The sequence below is a fragment of the Eretmochelys imbricata genome, chromosome 15, assembly GCF_965152235.1.
Source record: "Eretmochelys imbricata isolate rEreImb1 chromosome 15, rEreImb1.hap1, whole genome shotgun sequence".
NCBI classification, from domain to species: Eukaryota; Metazoa; Chordata; order Testudines; family Cheloniidae; genus Eretmochelys; species Eretmochelys imbricata.
In genome coordinates, this window is record NC_135586.1 from 27,227,293 (window position 1) to 27,244,768 (window position 17,476).

At 38.1% G+C, this 17,476-nt stretch overlaps 1 protein-coding gene across 1 annotated transcript in view; it reads left to right on the top strand.

The window, feature by feature from the left end:
* The first annotated feature begins 42 nt into the window (after positions 1-42).
* Positions 43-17,476, top strand: part of KNTC1 (kinetochore associated 1) — a 79,582-nt gene continuing 62,148 nt past the window's right edge. The window contains exons 1-16 of the mRNA XM_077835278.1: positions 43-127; positions 4,749-4,900; positions 5,087-5,207; positions 6,416-6,531; positions 6,976-7,048; positions 9,111-9,188; positions 9,866-9,900; positions 10,138-10,248; positions 11,565-11,658; positions 12,255-12,307; positions 12,597-12,709; positions 13,495-13,549; positions 14,042-14,140; positions 16,232-16,275; positions 16,375-16,440; positions 16,523-16,598. Coding sequence (XP_077691404.1) covers positions 4,769-4,900; positions 5,087-5,207; positions 6,416-6,531; positions 6,976-7,048; positions 9,111-9,188; positions 9,866-9,900; positions 10,138-10,248; positions 11,565-11,658; positions 12,255-12,307; positions 12,597-12,709; positions 13,495-13,549; positions 14,042-14,140; positions 16,232-16,275; positions 16,375-16,440; positions 16,523-16,598 — 1,266 coding nt within the window. The 5' untranslated portion in view covers positions 43-127; positions 4,749-4,768. The remainder of the gene's footprint in view (positions 128-4,748; positions 4,901-5,086; positions 5,208-6,415; positions 6,532-6,975; positions 7,049-9,110; positions 9,189-9,865; positions 9,901-10,137; positions 10,249-11,564; positions 11,659-12,254; positions 12,308-12,596; positions 12,710-13,494; positions 13,550-14,041; positions 14,141-16,231; positions 16,276-16,374; positions 16,441-16,522; positions 16,599-17,476) is intronic.

The following is a 17,476-nucleotide window of genomic DNA, read 5'->3' on the forward strand; positions in this document are numbered from 1 at the left end:
GCGTTTGACCCTTACGGCAGCCTGTAGCTGACTGAGAAGGAACGGGGAAATTCCCGCCAATTTGAATCTCAGCCTCTGAGGCAGTTATGTCCTATGCCCGGCTCGCCACCTCCCTCCTGTGACTGAGGTGAGAGAGACCTTTATACAGTGCCTCTGGGCTTAGGCGTTGCTACTGGATGCCAAGCTGAGGTACTGTTGGGGGGAGGTGTGGTACTGATAAAGTACCCCTGAGCGGGGGAGGAGGTTGATACTCGGGGGGTCATAAGGACAAAATTCTCTGATGGGGGGGGGAAGAGGATCCTTGGGTTGAGCTAAGGCTCATGATGCAAAGTGCAGCATTGTCAACCCCCAAGGTTCACGAATCATGAGTCAGACCCCCTGAAATTATGAGATTGGTCCCACCGTCATGAGGATTTTTTGAGGTTTTGATTTGTCTTAATTTTTGAACAACACTCCCGTGTTTGTATGGTCGTGCACGTTGTCAGTGCTCCCCTCCCTTATTACGGTTATTCAGGCCCCCGTTGCGGGAGCTTTCCCGTCCACATCTGCCGCGCCCCTGCCTAACACTTATTTCCACCCCCCCCCCCCAATCAGTTTTGCACAAAGCCTCCTCTGGGGCTCTTCATCCACCACTCCCAGGCTTGGCAGGGCAGCTGTAGCTAGTCTTCTTCCAGGACTAAGGGGCAACTCCAGGGCTCTTCAGCTCCTCTCCCCTCTCAAATGCTGGATGTTGCATGTAGGGTGGGGTGGGGTGGGCTGTTTCGTTTCTTCTTTGCTTTTCTCAGAATGATGTGGGCTCAGCTCCCCCGTATGGAAAGAGCTCTGCCTGGCTCCTGGAGCGCTGCTTGTGTGTGATTTCAGTCACCCTGTCTGGGCACGGTAAGGGTGGTAAAGGGTTAGAGAAAGGGTGGTAGCACGAAGCACCATCAAAAAGTGCTTCAGGCTAACATCCAAGGTATTACCAAGCCAACTATTCATCAGTTGGCTCAATGTGGGGATAGGGGGTGAAGTGTATTTCAGATTTGATCTCTGAAGAGAGCCTTAGAGTGCTGAAGGTGTTGGAGAATGTGATCTATGATGCTGCCACAAGCTCAGAGCATACTGACTGTGGATGTGGTTTATGCTCTGAAGCACCAGGGTTGTACGCTTTATGGTTTTGGCAGCTAAACTGATCATTAAGTCAACAGGATAACACAGTCTGCCTCCTGGAGAAGTTGTTGTTTGGCTGCTTTCCCCCGCACCTTGCCACCTGGGGAAGAGCAGCCAATCAGAGTAGGTTTCAGGGCAACTTCACCTGTAATCCTCTTCTATAGTCCAGCAAGGGCATATACTCTTGACTCCAGCCTTCTCAACCATCACCTGTCTTGGGTAGATACCTTGCTCAGAAGGGGGAGAGAGGCAGGTATTTCCAGGCTAAACAGTTCCCTGTATTATTCCCCAAAAGACAGACTGCCTAAGCAGGCCTTTTTTGCTTCTCTCCTCAGAGACGGCAGACAATGTAATTGTCAAGTTATAATTTGCTATATAGTTTTCTTAGCAAGCACTCTTATTCTTAACATAAAAGCATTACAGAAAACATTAAAAGCCAATAAAAACTGACACACACAACAAGCTTACCAGAGATCACCCCTCACTCCAGCAGGGGCTCTGGTTCGTAATTAGTCCTTAAAACCCAATATAGGTTTTTTCTTGTGGTCACAAGTTTAATCACAACTTCTACTCAGAACAAGTCTAGTAGAGACTCTGTGGGGCAAAGACCTTCCAAACCTTCCCTAAGGATTGGGCCCCACTTGGACCAGAGGTCCTGTCTGTTTGCCGGATCAAAAAGAAGATCCTGAATCAGTTTTAACTCAGGCTGTATAACCAAAAATTCTTTTTGTCTGTTGGTCCCTAGAGCATCTAGTTTGACTAGTATATGCAAGCATCTCTCCACGTAGTGGTGGTGGTGTTACAACCTGAATGAGTTTGCCCAATCATGATCCATTGCTCTTAGTTCCTGGAGATCTGTGGTCTCTCTTCCCCATAGAAATATCCTACATGAGGGATGGTATACAAGTGTAAAATTAAATTAAAAAGTTAGCTTAAGTCTAGTTAGGAAAATATATGTTTTGAGGAAAGGCCCTGACTAGCAAGCAGAAGGAAAGCCTTGAAAATAATAAGTGATAAGGCCAGAAGGAATAAAGTAGGGAGGATGTCTGGTTCAAAGACTAAACTAATGAAATAAGGGATAGTTTCTAAAAAGAAGGCCTCTGACCCATAGGGGTGACTGCAGATGGGTTTTAAATTAAAAAAAAAAATTATCTTAAAATGAGCCAACATGGACCTTCCCACCCCACATACCAGTGTTCTCCTATGTGACAGGTTGAACAAAAACAAAAGCTGTTGGACAGCAGGAAGGAGGGGAAGAGATAAGGAGGAAAGGCCTTGGGAAGAAAGAATGTTGTAAATCTTATCTGAATTAAGACTGGAAATAAGGGTGAATTGGTAATGACATTACGTGTTTGTTAAAGGGTATTTAAGAAGTCAGCTCTTAAAGGGTTCATTGCCAATACCCATCTGACTATGTTGGAAGCAAGGTGGGTCTAAGCACCCCTGGATTTAGCCTGTTTGTAAGTATCTTGATTAAATGCTTATGTTTTGTTAGTGTTCAGAGATAGTAAATTACTTATTGTTTGGGCTTTGGGGGCATGTTCAGAGCAACTGTATAATGTATCATTTGGCCTTTTGATTTAATAAAAGAATTTGATTAAATTGGTGTTTGATAATTTCCCATATCATTTCAAATATTAATAATTCCAACACCTAAACAGTACATAAACACTTGCCTTTTTAATACAAAAAATTCCTAAAATACTTAATTCAGTAAGGTTAACTTAAGTCAATAAGGTTTGTCTAGGATATTGTCATATCTGTCACAAGGACTTCCTTTACAGAAACCTGCTGGGGGGGGGGGGTGTGGCAAGGGTAGGGTTGGGGGACTGGCATTCCCTTTCAGCTACACATCTGCCTGGGACAGCTGCAGTCTTATAAAGTGTCCTTCTACAGCAAAGGAAGCCACTCACCATGAGGAACAGAAGACTCAGCAAGAGGAAGTGGAGATAGCAGGGACTCTATCCTTTAAGAGTTGGGCTAATACCAGGAACTCACAGAAGGGGCAAGATCAGACTGAAGAGGATTATGTTCAGAAGTTTATCTTTCATAGATCTGTAACTCTTAAGCTTTTCAAGAGTAGAGTGTGTGGGTGTTTAAGAAATTCCTTGGTTAAGCCTATATGTTCTTGCATTACTGCCATGTTGCCCCCAAAGAATGTAACTTAGGTAAATCAGAGCTCATGCAACCAGAAGGACCCTGTAGGGAAAATGACTAAACTACTGGAGGCTCAGGAAGGCCGAAGCACTGGTTCTAGGTAGCCAGACTGGAGTCCCATTATCAGAAGGGGTATGAAACAGGATCCACAGGGGGGGAAGTGCACCTCTGACCCAAAATCTGGAGCAGGAATCACCATCTATACCCAGGGCCTTTAGGAGCATGTAAGATTCAGCTGTTGGATCCCATCATAGCAGACAAGTATCCTTTTAGAGAGAGTGGGACTGGACCAAGCTGTAACAGGCCATGGTGGAATTTTCATGCAATCTCATGCCACTATCCCAGGACAAACTGATGCAGAGCTGTGTAACTGTGGCTCCTATACTCACCTAGAAATATTGAGCCTGTTGGCAAAATTGGTGAGAAAATTTTTGGGGAAAGTGTTATACTTGGAACTAAACAGATTGTTAACCTGAACTTAAAATAATTTAAAACAATATCTGTCACAGGGTTTACTACTCACCACTGGGGCACCTCAATGTGGGAAGATCTGGGGATTAGCTCTCAGCCAGTCTAACATCCCTTCCTTTGGTTGCTCATGACATCTCTGTACCCTGGACTCAACTGGTCCTTCTTTGAAACTCAGGGGGCTCCCTCTTCGTGGTTTGACCCTCTGGCCAGGTCACTGTAGTTTTCCCCTTCTCAGAGTGTCAAGTCCCACTGGATGATCTGTCTCAGGCAGCCTTCCATTCTTCTGCCCAGGCTATGCTATTTCCCCAGTGGCTAATAAGGGAACCTAGACTCACCTACTACTCTAGGTTCCAGCTGAGGGACCCTATGTCCACTAACTATGGTCCAAGCAATCCCAGACCAAGTTTCTGTTTCCCTGGGCTCTTTCCCCATTTTCCCTTCTTCTTCTGACCTACCCCTGGGTTGCCACTGGAGCTTCCTCAGCTCCCTATGACTACTTTACCATGTCTCTTGTTCTTGCCAGAATCTACAGTCAATGGCAGGATCCCAGGGCTTTCTCCCCCAGACCTCTTCCTGGACTCTTGCCAATTCACCTCCCCTTCAGGGAGTGACCATAGAGTTCCTTCCTATAAACCCTTCTTGGGGGCCGTTTCCTGGTTATATACTAGGCCAGTCTGCTCAGCTGGGCTTCATCATCAGTTAGACATTATCAGTCCTGACTCTCCTCCAGGTGCAGCCTGTCACATGGTTGATGGACCCTTTCTTTCTTACTCAGGCCTTGTGTGGTGTGATTACCCCATCACAGAGTCCCTTAACCTTGGATACACACAGCTTATTATACAATCCTCTTTAAATATAGAATCATAGTATCATGACAAAGTTGGTTCTATGTGATAATACCAGTTGTTTAAATGTCACTTTGCTTTAATGCCATTTAGCTTTTGCTACTATGATTTCTATCTATTTATCAGAGGTAAAGAAGTTCTTCAATATGTGGAATGATATTGAACTTCTGACAAATGATGACACAGGAAGTGGACGACTGAACATAGGTTCGAGACAAGAATGTGGAACTGCCTTGTACCAAGAGGATACGCTAGTTAAAATAACTTCCTCTGAAAAGGTAGAATTTATCAGGATCAGAGCTTATTATGCTGGAATTTATTGGAACTATGTAAAAAAACTGTTTTAGACTAGTAGATTATTATATATTGTCTTATTTTAATTGTTGAAAAGCATTACTCTTATCTGTATTTTTAAAGGTACTTTTAGTTGCTTATATTTCATAGCTCTTCTTTTTATTTCTAAGGTCTTGTTTAATCCAAAACTATATGCATGCAACTCAAGTGATGGCTGTATTATTGTGGCTGACGGATCAGTGTCACTTCTTGATAGTATTTGCCAGTCTTTTCAGATGCACATTCAATTTGGTGAGTTTATTGTTTTGGAATTAAACTAACTGCAAGTGAAAATTGCCTATGGATTCAGTTAATTAAAAACAGCTTTATTATTTTAATTATTTTCTAACTGAAAATACAGGAAGTACCCTTCATCAATATATCCTAGATTTTAAAAAAACCCATTATAATAGAACATTTGTATAAACAATATGGCACCTCTGTTGCCCCTAGAGGTCATTAACAAGGCTCCTATTAACTTTATCGGGGATCTATCAGAGTATAGAGGTCCACCTATGTGAAGCTCTTTGCAGGATTGAGGTCTGAAGTCTCAATTCTGGAAACGTTTATGGGTGAGCTTAATATTAAATATGTGACGAATCCTAATGGCTTCTGTGGGACTACTCACATGAATGAAGATGTGTGTGTATTTGCCAGATTGGGAACAAAAAGTGAAACTACAGATATGATCCAAAGACTCCCCAATTTGCATCTTGAGTGAGAATTGGGGGAGATCAAATCTATATAACCATGGAGACAAACTATATCTGCTATTTTTATTACCTTGAAAGTATGTAATATGTGAGAAAAAAACATGACCAACTAATATTGCTTTTAGATTGAAAAGATTTATATTACCACAAAAGTTAAACAAAACCATTTATATCATAGAATACAAAACCCTGTTGATATTAGAACAGTGATTTACCAGCTCTTCACACAAAATGAATTGTGGACAATTTTTAGAATCATTATATTAGTCTCAAGCCTGATTTTGGGAGGTTTGTGCTCAGCCTGGCCTCTGCTGCTTCTCCCTCCCGCCCCTTCATCCAGGTCTTAACTTGCCAGGACTTGCTGTGAAAAGTGATATTAAACGTACAAATATCACTTTTCACAGCATTATTTTTATTGAGTCTGCAAAAAAAAAACCTACATAAATAAATTGCAATGTGTATACATGCATATTTATTTGTTTTTCCTGAAGTTAATTAAGTATTTTAGTAGAAAAGTGTCAGTGCAGCCACCAGCAAGAGTTGGTGGCCACATTCTGAGGCCACCAAAAAATTTGTTGTGAGAACCCCTGACTTAGAGCATGTGGAAGAATGCTCCTTTCTTAGGACTTCTATAAATCAAAATAAATATTTGAAAGAATTTGAGATGCTGCACTACTAACTTATTCATGCTTGAACTGCATTATCTATGACAACCTAATATTTGAAATTTTGGTTTGGAATTTTCAGACACTGAAGTGGATGTGGTTGGTTTGTGTCAAAAAGGACAGTTTCTTGTGGTCGGTGAGAGAAGTGGTAACCTACATCTTATTCATGTACCATCAAAGCAAACTTTGCTAACTAATGTACGGAACTTACTTTTTTGTTCCATTCTCAATTTCTTGCATGCTTTTTTGTGTGTGTCAAATATCAAAATATTAATAAACTGAGTATCTTGAAGGTGACTCTTGCTTTGGCTGACTATGCATGTTAGGTTATAAGGAATTGCGCCCCCCCGCGCGTAAATGTCCTGTGCGTAACAGATCTAGTGAACTTTATTTAAATACAAAAAACAAAACAGCCCCATTTTGTATGAGGATAAGGACTATTTCTCCAAGAGTGTGCAGGATTGATCCCTAAAGTAATTTTTTCTGTTACCAATTCCTTATTATTCAAAATTGCACATTAATGCAGAATTTCTGTAGGGGAAAAAAGTACAGGTTTAAATTAATATGTATTATTTCCTAATAAGCACATAATTTTAATCCAAGATGGAATAAAATTTGTCTTTATGTTGACTTTTATTTTAGGTTTTGGTTCAGAAATCTGAAAATGAAAAGACTTATCTAAATCTTATTATAGAAAAAGATAATGCAGATGGAGGTAAGTTTTTTCTTATAATTCTTCCTAAAAATAGCCTGGTTTTAACTCTCAGAAGAAAAAATAAGCTGGATGTGATCTTAACCATGAGTAATTTATCTGTAATAAAAATGTACGTGCTGTGATAGCTGGACTGGACCCCTTAGGGCTCAATCCTGCAAGTGTGGAGCACTCTGGCCCTGATCTGACAGAGCACAACAGCACATGCCTAACTTTAAGTATAGGAGGAGTCCCATTGAACTGCATTCTTAAAGTTAAGCACATGCTTATGTACTGTGGTGGATCAGGGCCAGAGTGCTCCGTACTTCCAGGGTTGAACTCTTGACTGAGCTCATGACTGACAACTTCAGGAAAACAAGGAGAAATGTTCTCCTTAGTAACCATTTATGTATGTTATATTTTTCTGTACATCTCTTCTTGGTGTGTGTTAATATTTAAAAGTGGATATTCACATGCATTCAGGATATTGTTTAACAGACTGTCTCATTGCTCCTTTAAGCCCAGATCCTGTAAACATACATGTACTTAACTGTACACATGTGAGCATTTCCATTTACTTCAGTGGAACTTCTTGAATGCGTACAGTTAAGCACATGGATGAGTTTTTGCAGAATCCAGACCACAATCACTTACTAAAGTGTTTTGGTTACATTTAATTTCAGATTTTTCATTTTGTTTTTTATTTATAAAATAATGGGAGATAAGTATGTTATTTGGAATGACTGTACTTCAGAACTTTTCATTTTCCACAGCTACTGTACCAGGGAAGCTGCTCAGGTTTCCTATATATTGTTTTAATTAATTATTATGCCCCACTTGACAGGTGGCACAGGCAATAGGGCCTGATCCAAAGCCCACTGAAATCAGTGAAAAGACTCCTATTGACTTAATTGACATTGCATCAGGCACATCCTGAGCATCTGGTTATTCTTGTGGTGAAATCGTGACTTCTACGAAGTCAGTATCAAAACTCCCATTAACTTTAGTGGTGCAGGATTTCACCCTTATACATTGTAAGTACATGGAGTCTTTAATAGTAATTTGTTTCACTTCTGTTAATCTAACCAAAGAAGCCAAATTGCATTGTTTGTAACTACATTTTTGTGGTACTAATTTATATATTGAACTGCTTATTGATGTTTTGGAAAAACAAATGTTTTTTGACAGATCTGTTTAAGGTAGTTAGTGACTAAAATTTTATAATGGCCGGTGGATGCTTTAAACAATTTTTTTCTGATGCATGTCTTTTTACAAGTACTGGCTTCTAAGTGAAGTACTTGAGTTCTTTTTTTGTTATTTAGAAGTTTGACATCAATATTTATTTTTTCTCTATTTGGCATATGTTCCCTCTGAAACTAACCTGGTTCTGATTGTTTCTTGTTTCTTTCTTTATGCACTACCTGTCTTTGCTGAGGCATGTTTTCAAATAGTACTTAGATATGAATGTCTGGGGTGTTACATTTTCATTGGAGAGCCTGTAACTTCAGATATCCTTTCCTTTGCTGGTGTGACAGCATTGACTGGTGGGAATTTAGGGGATGAATTTAGGATCTATTCTCTTAGGACACTAATGTGAGATTTTAAATTTATGTTGTTAGTTTATTTTTAGTTAGTAGCATCTTTTTGGTTGATTTAGAACGAGTTCTGAGAACTTTATTTTTATATATATGAACGCCTATTGACTTCAGAATCTCAGGATTTGGCCTTTAGTGGTGTATATGTACTTAGTGACATTAGTGAGAAGGGGATTTTTGTGCAGTTACAATAATACTTAACAGCATCACTAGTATCAGCAAAGTTCTATGAATTATGTCATTCAGCTGCTGTTAGAGTTGCATGGGGTAATCTGAGGCTGTGTTATGTATGTTGTTCTTAATTTTGGTCCCACATAGATTTAAAAAATATATATATCTCATTCTGTGCTTGGTAATGTTCTTACATTTTATTTGTTAAAGTAACTAATTTGACCTAATTTAAAATTATTCTAATCTGGTGAAAAGTTTGGTTTAAATAATTTTTAGACTTTAGAAACTTAAGTTTGTTGTATTTGTGTTTATTTTTATAGGCATCTATCACATATTCATTCTCACAAGCAATGGATTCTTTTGCATTATGTGCCTCCCACTTGCAAAAATTCAGGAAGGTATGATGATACAACTCATGTTTAAAATTAAATTCCAGATTGCTGTGTATTAACCTATAATAACTAAAATACTTTTGCGTGCTGCTTTCTATAGTGGCTCAGAGTCCAGTCCTGTGAAGTGCTGAGTGACCTCAACTCCCATTGGCTTCAGAGGGAGCTGAGAATGTTCAGCAACTTCCAGGAAAGGGTCTTAATCATTCGTAGGGCTTTTGTTTTTAAGACAGTGTGAACTAATTGTGAATGATGCAAGATTTTAGTTTAGTCTTAAACCCCCTCTCCTCCCACTAGTTTTGTATACTATTTTTATTTCTCCCACCCAACCCCCACTGCAAATTACTTATAGTTTACATTCCCTTCACTAATTCTGTTTCTTATTGAGAGTATTGCTTGTTACGGGAATAGAATTCCAAGTCATAGTATTACTGTGTTAGTTATATTGAACAATATTAGAAATTACTTTAATGAGGTCACCAAGAGCACAGGACCACCCTGGGCTTTCAAAAAGTTAATTTTCTATAACGCCATAGTATGACCAATAGAAACGCATGTGAACTTTGATTATAGCGTTGTTAGTGCTGTACAGAGCTGTCAGGTTGGCATTATAGCTATCCAATATGAAACTATGAAACCACATTTTTTGTTTTTTACTTTTTTTTTTTTTTTTAATTTTTATGTAGCAATTGACAAGATGGACATGATTACAGCAAAGAAGGTAAATAGCAGTATCTGCTAGTGTACCAATTGGTGCATCTGTTACAAATCTCCAATTTAACAAAACTTTGATTTGTATAGTTTATCAAACACTTTGTTTGAAAATTTTTTAATTGCTGTAAAGCTAACTGATAAATGGGTAAACCGAAGTTTTCTTTACATCCTAAAGTCAGCGTTTAAGTTTTAACAAACTTTTATTTATTATTCCATAAATAACTGTGTGTTTTCATTTTTCCAGTTACAAGGAATGATCAAGACTGCTTATATTTCTACAAAGGATTATCACACCCTTGGTTGTCTGAATTTTGTGATTGGTTACTCGATGAACAACATCCTGCTGATAATTGGGGTAAATGTACATACTGATATTTTATTGAAAAAAATGTTATGGAGACAAAATGATTAAAATTATCTGATGCATTCAGATGTCTGTTAATATAATGATAGTCTGCAATATCAGTAATCTTTTGATGGATTAAAAGACAATGTCAAGATTTTAGTTTTAAAGGGACAATTTGTCATTTCAAAACTGGGCATAGTGCTATGACGGTTAATGGTAAATGTGTGGAGCTTTATTAGTGACAATACTACATTGCAGGAGTTTAGTTCATCTGCATGCACTCTTGTATTTCTCACTTAATCCTTGTTCTCAGAGGGCCCAATCATGGAGCACATGATTTATGAGGAGAGGCTGAGGGAACTGGGATGGTTTAGTCTGCAGAAGAGAAGAATAAGGGGGAATTTGATAGCTGCTTTCAACTACCTGAAAGGGGGTTCCTAAGAGGATGGATCTAGACTGTTCTCAGTGGTAGCAGATGACAGAACAAGGAGTAATGGTCTCAAGTTGCAGTGGGGGAGGTTTAGGTTGGATGTTAGGAAAAACTTTTTCACAAGGAGGGTGATGCAGCACTGGAATGGGTTACCTGGGGAGGTGGTGGAATCTCCTTCCTTAGAGGTTTTCAAGGTCAGACTTGACAAAGCCCTGGCTGGGATAATTTAGTTGGGGACGGGTCCTGCTTTGAGCAGGGGATTGGACTAGATGACCTCCTGAAGTCCCTTCCAACCCTGATATTCTATGATCTAATGTCAACTGAAGTCAATGAGAGTCTTTTTATCAGGCCCACATTCAACAGAGACTTGCCAAAGTACAATATAAAGCCCCAGTCTGCCAAAGTACTTGAGCACGTGCATAGTCCCATTGATTTTAAGGGAATGAAAATTATGGACATACTGAAGCTCTTTTCTGGACTAGGGCTCAATGTAGTCCGACAGATACATACTACTTGATCCAAAACCCATTAACTTCATTGCAGGACTTTCCATTGATGGGCTTTGGATCAGGCACCATGTCCTAGTTGGATGCAAATTGTCTGTTTGTAAATGTTCCGTGCTTTTGGAAGAGCCACAAAAATCTATTTTAGTGGGCAAGAATGATTGATTTAAATATTGTGATATAGTCAGTTCCTGAAAATAGGAAAGGAAAAAAGCTACTTTGATTTTTGAAATGTGTTTATCTTAACTATTAAGAGACTGTGTAGGATACTTAGCATGACTTGCAACTTCCTAGAAACCTTTTTCTATTAAACTTCAATGAATGAGACAAACTTGACAACTACCAGAATTTCTAATATACAACCACATTTTGTTTTGTTTTTTTAAAAACAGGGTAAAGGTGACTGTGTGCTCTCCAAATGGGAGGTGGATCCTAGTAAAAACCTGGTGTCTGTTCAAAGTTTTGCTGATTCAAGTATGATTAAAGGTAAAAGTTAAAAAATTTGCCTGTAAAATAAGAAGTCTATTTATATAAATAGACAGGAATATAACTGAAAATATCTTGAGCTACTTTTTGTAATTGTTAGTTTACTGTTTTAATAATACATATAGTATTGCAAAAGGAGATTTCATTTGGTTGAGTATATACTGCAAGCCTAAATCTATGCTTCAAAGTTAACTTTTTGAAACAGATTTTTCTGCAGTGAAGTATTACAAGATGTATGACCTACAGCTGGATTTCCATTTTTTACAGGGTTGAATAAACTTTTCCTGTTAATCTGCTTTCAAATATTTGTCTCTAGCTGAGGAGTGAATGGGAGCATTATTTAGTAATGTTATTGTTCTTCCTCCTGGGCTTACTCCTAAAATGTGCTGAGCGCTCTGGTTTGAATCAAACAAAGCAGTTCAGCAGATAAAAACTTAAGCATTTTTAGGATTGGGGCCTACTGAGCTACTAGGATGACTGACTCTGTAAGATCCATTTAAAAACTCTAAAGAAACTGCTTTGTAAATGGGTATTTCTACAGAATATTTGCAATTCAAATATGTTATTCCCAGACAAATATATATTTTCTTTCCTAGATGCAGTGCAATTTCAGGTCATAGACAACTTGTTGTTTGTCCTGGATAAGGAAGTAAGTATAATTTCACTGATCTGTCTGAAATTGTTTTACAATGATTTTTTTAACTAATGATTTTAAAAAACCTTTTTATAATGTAGAAATATGCCTTTCCTTATAGAGGAGTTTGATCTTGCACTGTGCTTTATTCTTTTGATAGAAATACTTCAAGACCTGGTACACTTATTTACTGTATTGTAAATATATTGGTGTTCTCCTTTTTGGACCTCTCAACCTAATAAAACATGTCTTGATTATGTCAAGAAAGTATGAAGTGGATACCTGACTTTTTGTTTTCTTCTAGAACATTTTGAGCATGTGGGATGTTTATTCTCTTACTTTGATTTGGGATTGGCCTTTAGTTCGTATTGAAGAATTTCTTCTAACTACAGAATCAGATTCTTCTTTAGTCGTAAGGTAAATGAAGAATTATAGTACCATCTTTGGAATATGAAGGGCCTATTACTGCAGGAACTGTCCAACCCTCATTTGACTTCCTGTGTGTCTTGGGGTAATCCCCAGTTGGTGATGTATGACAGATCTCATTTTTGCTTCTCACAGCGTTCCACTGACATTTTTCTAGCTCAGTAAAGCACAATACTGGATCTGCAGCCCAAGTATCCTTGACTTCCTTCCAGAGAGGGTAAAAATGAGGCCTCCTGCAGAGTGACTCTCCTTATTACTATTAAAGCAGTTTAGAACCCTCCCCCTAGAGTTGCAAGCATCATTTTGGCAACACTCTCATCTGCTGGACTGAACACTGGAGTATTGCTCTCAAGACTATGAGATAATAACATTATCCATAATAAATGCTATATAAATTCTAGTTATCTTCAAAGTAGGAAAATAAGTGGTATCTCATTTTGCAGGTTATGAAATTGAGGCACAGAGTTTAGGTGAATTGGCTATACCTACAAAAGAAATTGGTAACAGAGCAGAGATTAGAACACAAGAATTCTAGCTCTTACCATTAGACCATACTTTTCTTCCAAGTTTGCCACCACATGCATGATTTCAAGCTTGGAAATTGAACTCCTATCCTATGTATGGTAACATATTGTGCTACTATAGGGCCATATATTGTAGTACTACAATATCTCAGTTTTCATAGAATACCTAAATTTTACAGATTGTTTCAGTATCTTTTTATAAACTTCATAATTTAACATAAGATTGATTCGGGGTTTTTTTCTTCTTTATAGGCAAGGGACTTCCAGCCTTAAACTAATAACCTTGACAGTACCTGTTAACAAACAGGTACGAATCTCTTTATTTATCTATATTCTGTTTTATTTTGATTACACAGCAGTTGAAAAGCGTGAAGATACGAGATGGCTGATTGTGCATGTAGTCAATAGTTGCCTTTTTCCTCAGTGTTTGCACTAAAAAAACACCAAACTGGTATAAAAAGCAACCGTTATTTTGCTTTCTATTAGTTGCCCAATGTGAACAGGCATTGGAGTTAAGATAACTGAAACAGAATGTTGGAGTGAGATTAGTAGATATGCTTGTTTTTAAAAATATAATAAACATAGATGACATCTTCTAAAACAGTGTTCAACTTTCTCAAATTTTTGGCGTTTGTCCTCTGGGGGGCTCCAAAAAGTGCTCAATAAATTTTTTACCTCATTCTGTAGAAACACTCCAGAAAGAATCCTGCAAATAACTGTGGGGATTAATTTATTTTATCAGGCTGCACCAAATTTTGAGTTCTACATTTACCTTTTTGTTTTTTCCCTTATTTTATAGATGAGAAACCTCATGGTTTTTTCACTGCCTGCAATGCACCTGCTCTATTCTTTGGAAGTATCTGATGTTTCTTCACTGGTTCAAAGTGGAATTAACACAGTATGTTTATATTTCTTTAAAAATTTAAGTGTTTTAATATGTATAACTTCTAAAGCGGTTGCTATGTTTGTTATTTCTTTTAGATTAGAGCCCCAAAAGTGGTAAAAACTATACATTCATATAAGAACAATTCCCTCCCCTGATGATCTTACAATCTAAATTAAACAAAACAAAAAAACCCCATGCCCTAAAAAATAATCCAGAGGACAGAGGAAAGAGATAAATTATACAAACGGTGATCAGGGTGGTGCTGAGCCCATGTCTTGTTAGTTTAATATTTTTATATTATGGGCAGCTGCCAATAAATCTTGCTGTTAGATTTATGGTTTGTGGGGTTTTGTTTTCTTAGCGTAAATAATTTTTTTTTTTTAGGTGACGCTGCTGAGGTAGGTTTTTATGGAAGATTTAATTGATGAGGTGACAGCTTGACAAATGGATTTTTGGAGGGACATTCCAAACACAAAGGGCAGTTTGGAAGAAGGAGCTGAGAGATAGCCAAAGGGTTATCAATGCTTGCGTCACTGGTAGAGTGGAGTGGGTATTGGGAAATGTGAATGGATACCAAGACAGAGGTGTAGGTAGCTGTGCATTACTGTCCTCATTTTCAAGATGCTAAATAAGTTCTAGATTGCCTGTGCAGCACAGTGCGGAACTGGTCAAATGACTCAGGAGTATAATATGTTTGAAGCACTTGGCAAGAAAGATTATTTGGGCCATGGCATTTGGAGACAATAGAGGCTAATATAAAAAGCCAAAGAAGAGGAGATGATGATAGTCAAGGCAGGAGGTCAGGACAGAAATTTTGGCTTTCTAGATGAAGAGGACAGGTTGACTTTTAAAGACGTGAAGGAAAAAGTGACTGTCACGGTTCAGGGCCACTCCACCTGTATGCCCCTCCATGGTCCCTTTGGGCCTCCACTTTAGACTCCTGGCTCTTGGGTAGACAGCCATGCGTCCCTCCCTCCTGCCCGGGTTTTTTCCAGGCTGCACAGTTCCTGCCTACACTGAGATATTCCCAGCGAGCCAGACTGCCTAAACAGGCCAGCATCTGTGCTTCAAATTCTTTCCAGAGGCTATGAACAGCTATAATTATCAGCAGTCACAAGTGACCACACAAACGTAAGCAAGTACGTTTATTTTTAAGGTGAAAACATTAGAGAAAAAACATTAAAAAATAATAAGGGAAACTACACACTTGCTAAAAAGCTTATCAGAGATCACCCCATCCCCGACTCCAACCTCAGGCTCTGGTAGATGTTAGTCCTTTAAACCCCACAACTGTTTTTTTCTTCCCCCATTGTAATAAGTCTCAGATTCAGAACCAGAATAACCATGAATAGTTTGATCTTTTCTTTATATTGCTTGGGCCTTTGATCTTGGCCTCATGTAACAGGTGAACCTCACAGACAAAGCTCCACTCCTGGGGGCATATTTTGAAAAGGCTGGGTTTTTGTATAACCATTGGTGGGCAATTTGCATTCACTTGCCCCTAGATATTTACCAGGAAATTCACTTTACACATATTGTCCCAAATGTCCATTCACACTGGGCATATTGTTCAGTATATTCCTTTGATCATCCAGGCCTTGCATTCCATTTCCCTCAAAGAGGTTACATAAAATCCTGGCCTAAAGTAACACACAAATCATTAATTTAATACATTGGACCTCAAAAATATTTAAACTTAATTCAATAATGCCTCCCAAGGATACTGCAGGAAATTGCCATATCTGTCAGGGTGATATGGCCTGGAAGTGGGGAAGAAGGTGAGGGAGAGGTCAGAAATGACACTACTGTTGAGGGCATGAGTGTTAGAATGAAAGTGTCACCAGTAATTGAGCTGAGGTAATGGGGGGATTTTGGGTAGAAAGACAGAGTTCAGTTTGGGCCATCTTAAGTTTTAGATGGTGGCAACCATCCTGGACAAAATATTAGTGAGACAGCAATAGGTGAGATATTGGGTAAGAGAAAATAAATATTTACATTCCAAATTAATAACCTCTTTCATTATTGTTAGTTGCTTTGTACTGCTTGAGATTTTTTTTTTTTCTTTTTTTTGTAACTTTAGTTTCTAATAATTATCTACTGCAGGATACAATATACTTTTTGGAAGGAATTAATGAAAATCACCAAAAGTAAGTCATATATTTGCATTTAATTAGATTACTGTTATATGGACATGTGTACAATTATTTTATATTCATACACTGTCATAATTCCATAATTGCTTTCAGGTCCCCTGAAGGCCCGGTGTCTGTTTTAGTATTGAGAAGTTTAACAGAAGCCTTGCCGGAAAACAGGTATATTTTCTGTTTTGAAATTTTGCTTTCCCTTTATGTAACTTTGATACCTTATCACGCTTTATTTAATTTCTCTCCCTAGATTAAGTCGTTTACTTCACAAGCACAAGTTTACTGAAGCTGAGAATTTTGCTGTTCAGTTTGGACTGGATGTTGAGGTAAATGACTCATACTTGGCAATAAATTAAGAGATTAATTTGTGAGATTGAATTTATGAACTGAGTTTCTGTCTTTGTTAATTTCTTAATAGGATATAAAAAACATTCAAATTGTGAATTAGCTTTAAAATAAACTGATTTAAGATGAGCAGTTGTGTGTGAAAGAAGTAAATTTTCATCTGACATAACTAATATATCTCTGAACCATTTTTCATAAAGCATGCCTTCTGATGGAGGTTACCCATATAAGCATCAGGGGTGTAGCGCTGCTTGAAGAGCAGCACTTAATGTATGTTGATTAACAATAAAAAGACTAATTGGTTTGAGTCATTGCATTATTATTAGAACTTCCTTGGGATACTGGATCCAATCCTGCAGGGTGCTGAGCTCCCTCAATTCCTATTAGCTATTAGAGACCTCAGCATCTCCCGGGGGAAGCTCTCTTGGCCTTATTCTGAACTTGAACTATTTCTTTTATAGACAGACTGTTCTTAGTTGACAAAAAATCACGTTAGGGCCAATACTGCACTAGCTTTTTCTATGGCAATTCATTGGAGTTTGCCATTTGACTCGGATGGTAGCAGAAGCAGGACTGTAGCACTCGCCTTAGATATGAAATGCTAACTGTTTATGATTAACCAAATTTTCTAGTGGACATATTTTCTGAAATTGATCAAGAGAAATTAGAATTTATCAACAAATAATTTTTTACTTCGAAAGAGAGTGAGTTAATGGGTGATCAAGATAGATGGGATTAGCAGCATGTTTTGATTAGTTAACTTTATAGTTGTATTAATAATGAGTTAAAATAGCCATAGGCGCTTTTTTTTTTTTTAAAGAATTTAATCTTTCCAGGGTCCTGAAGATAAATAGGAGTT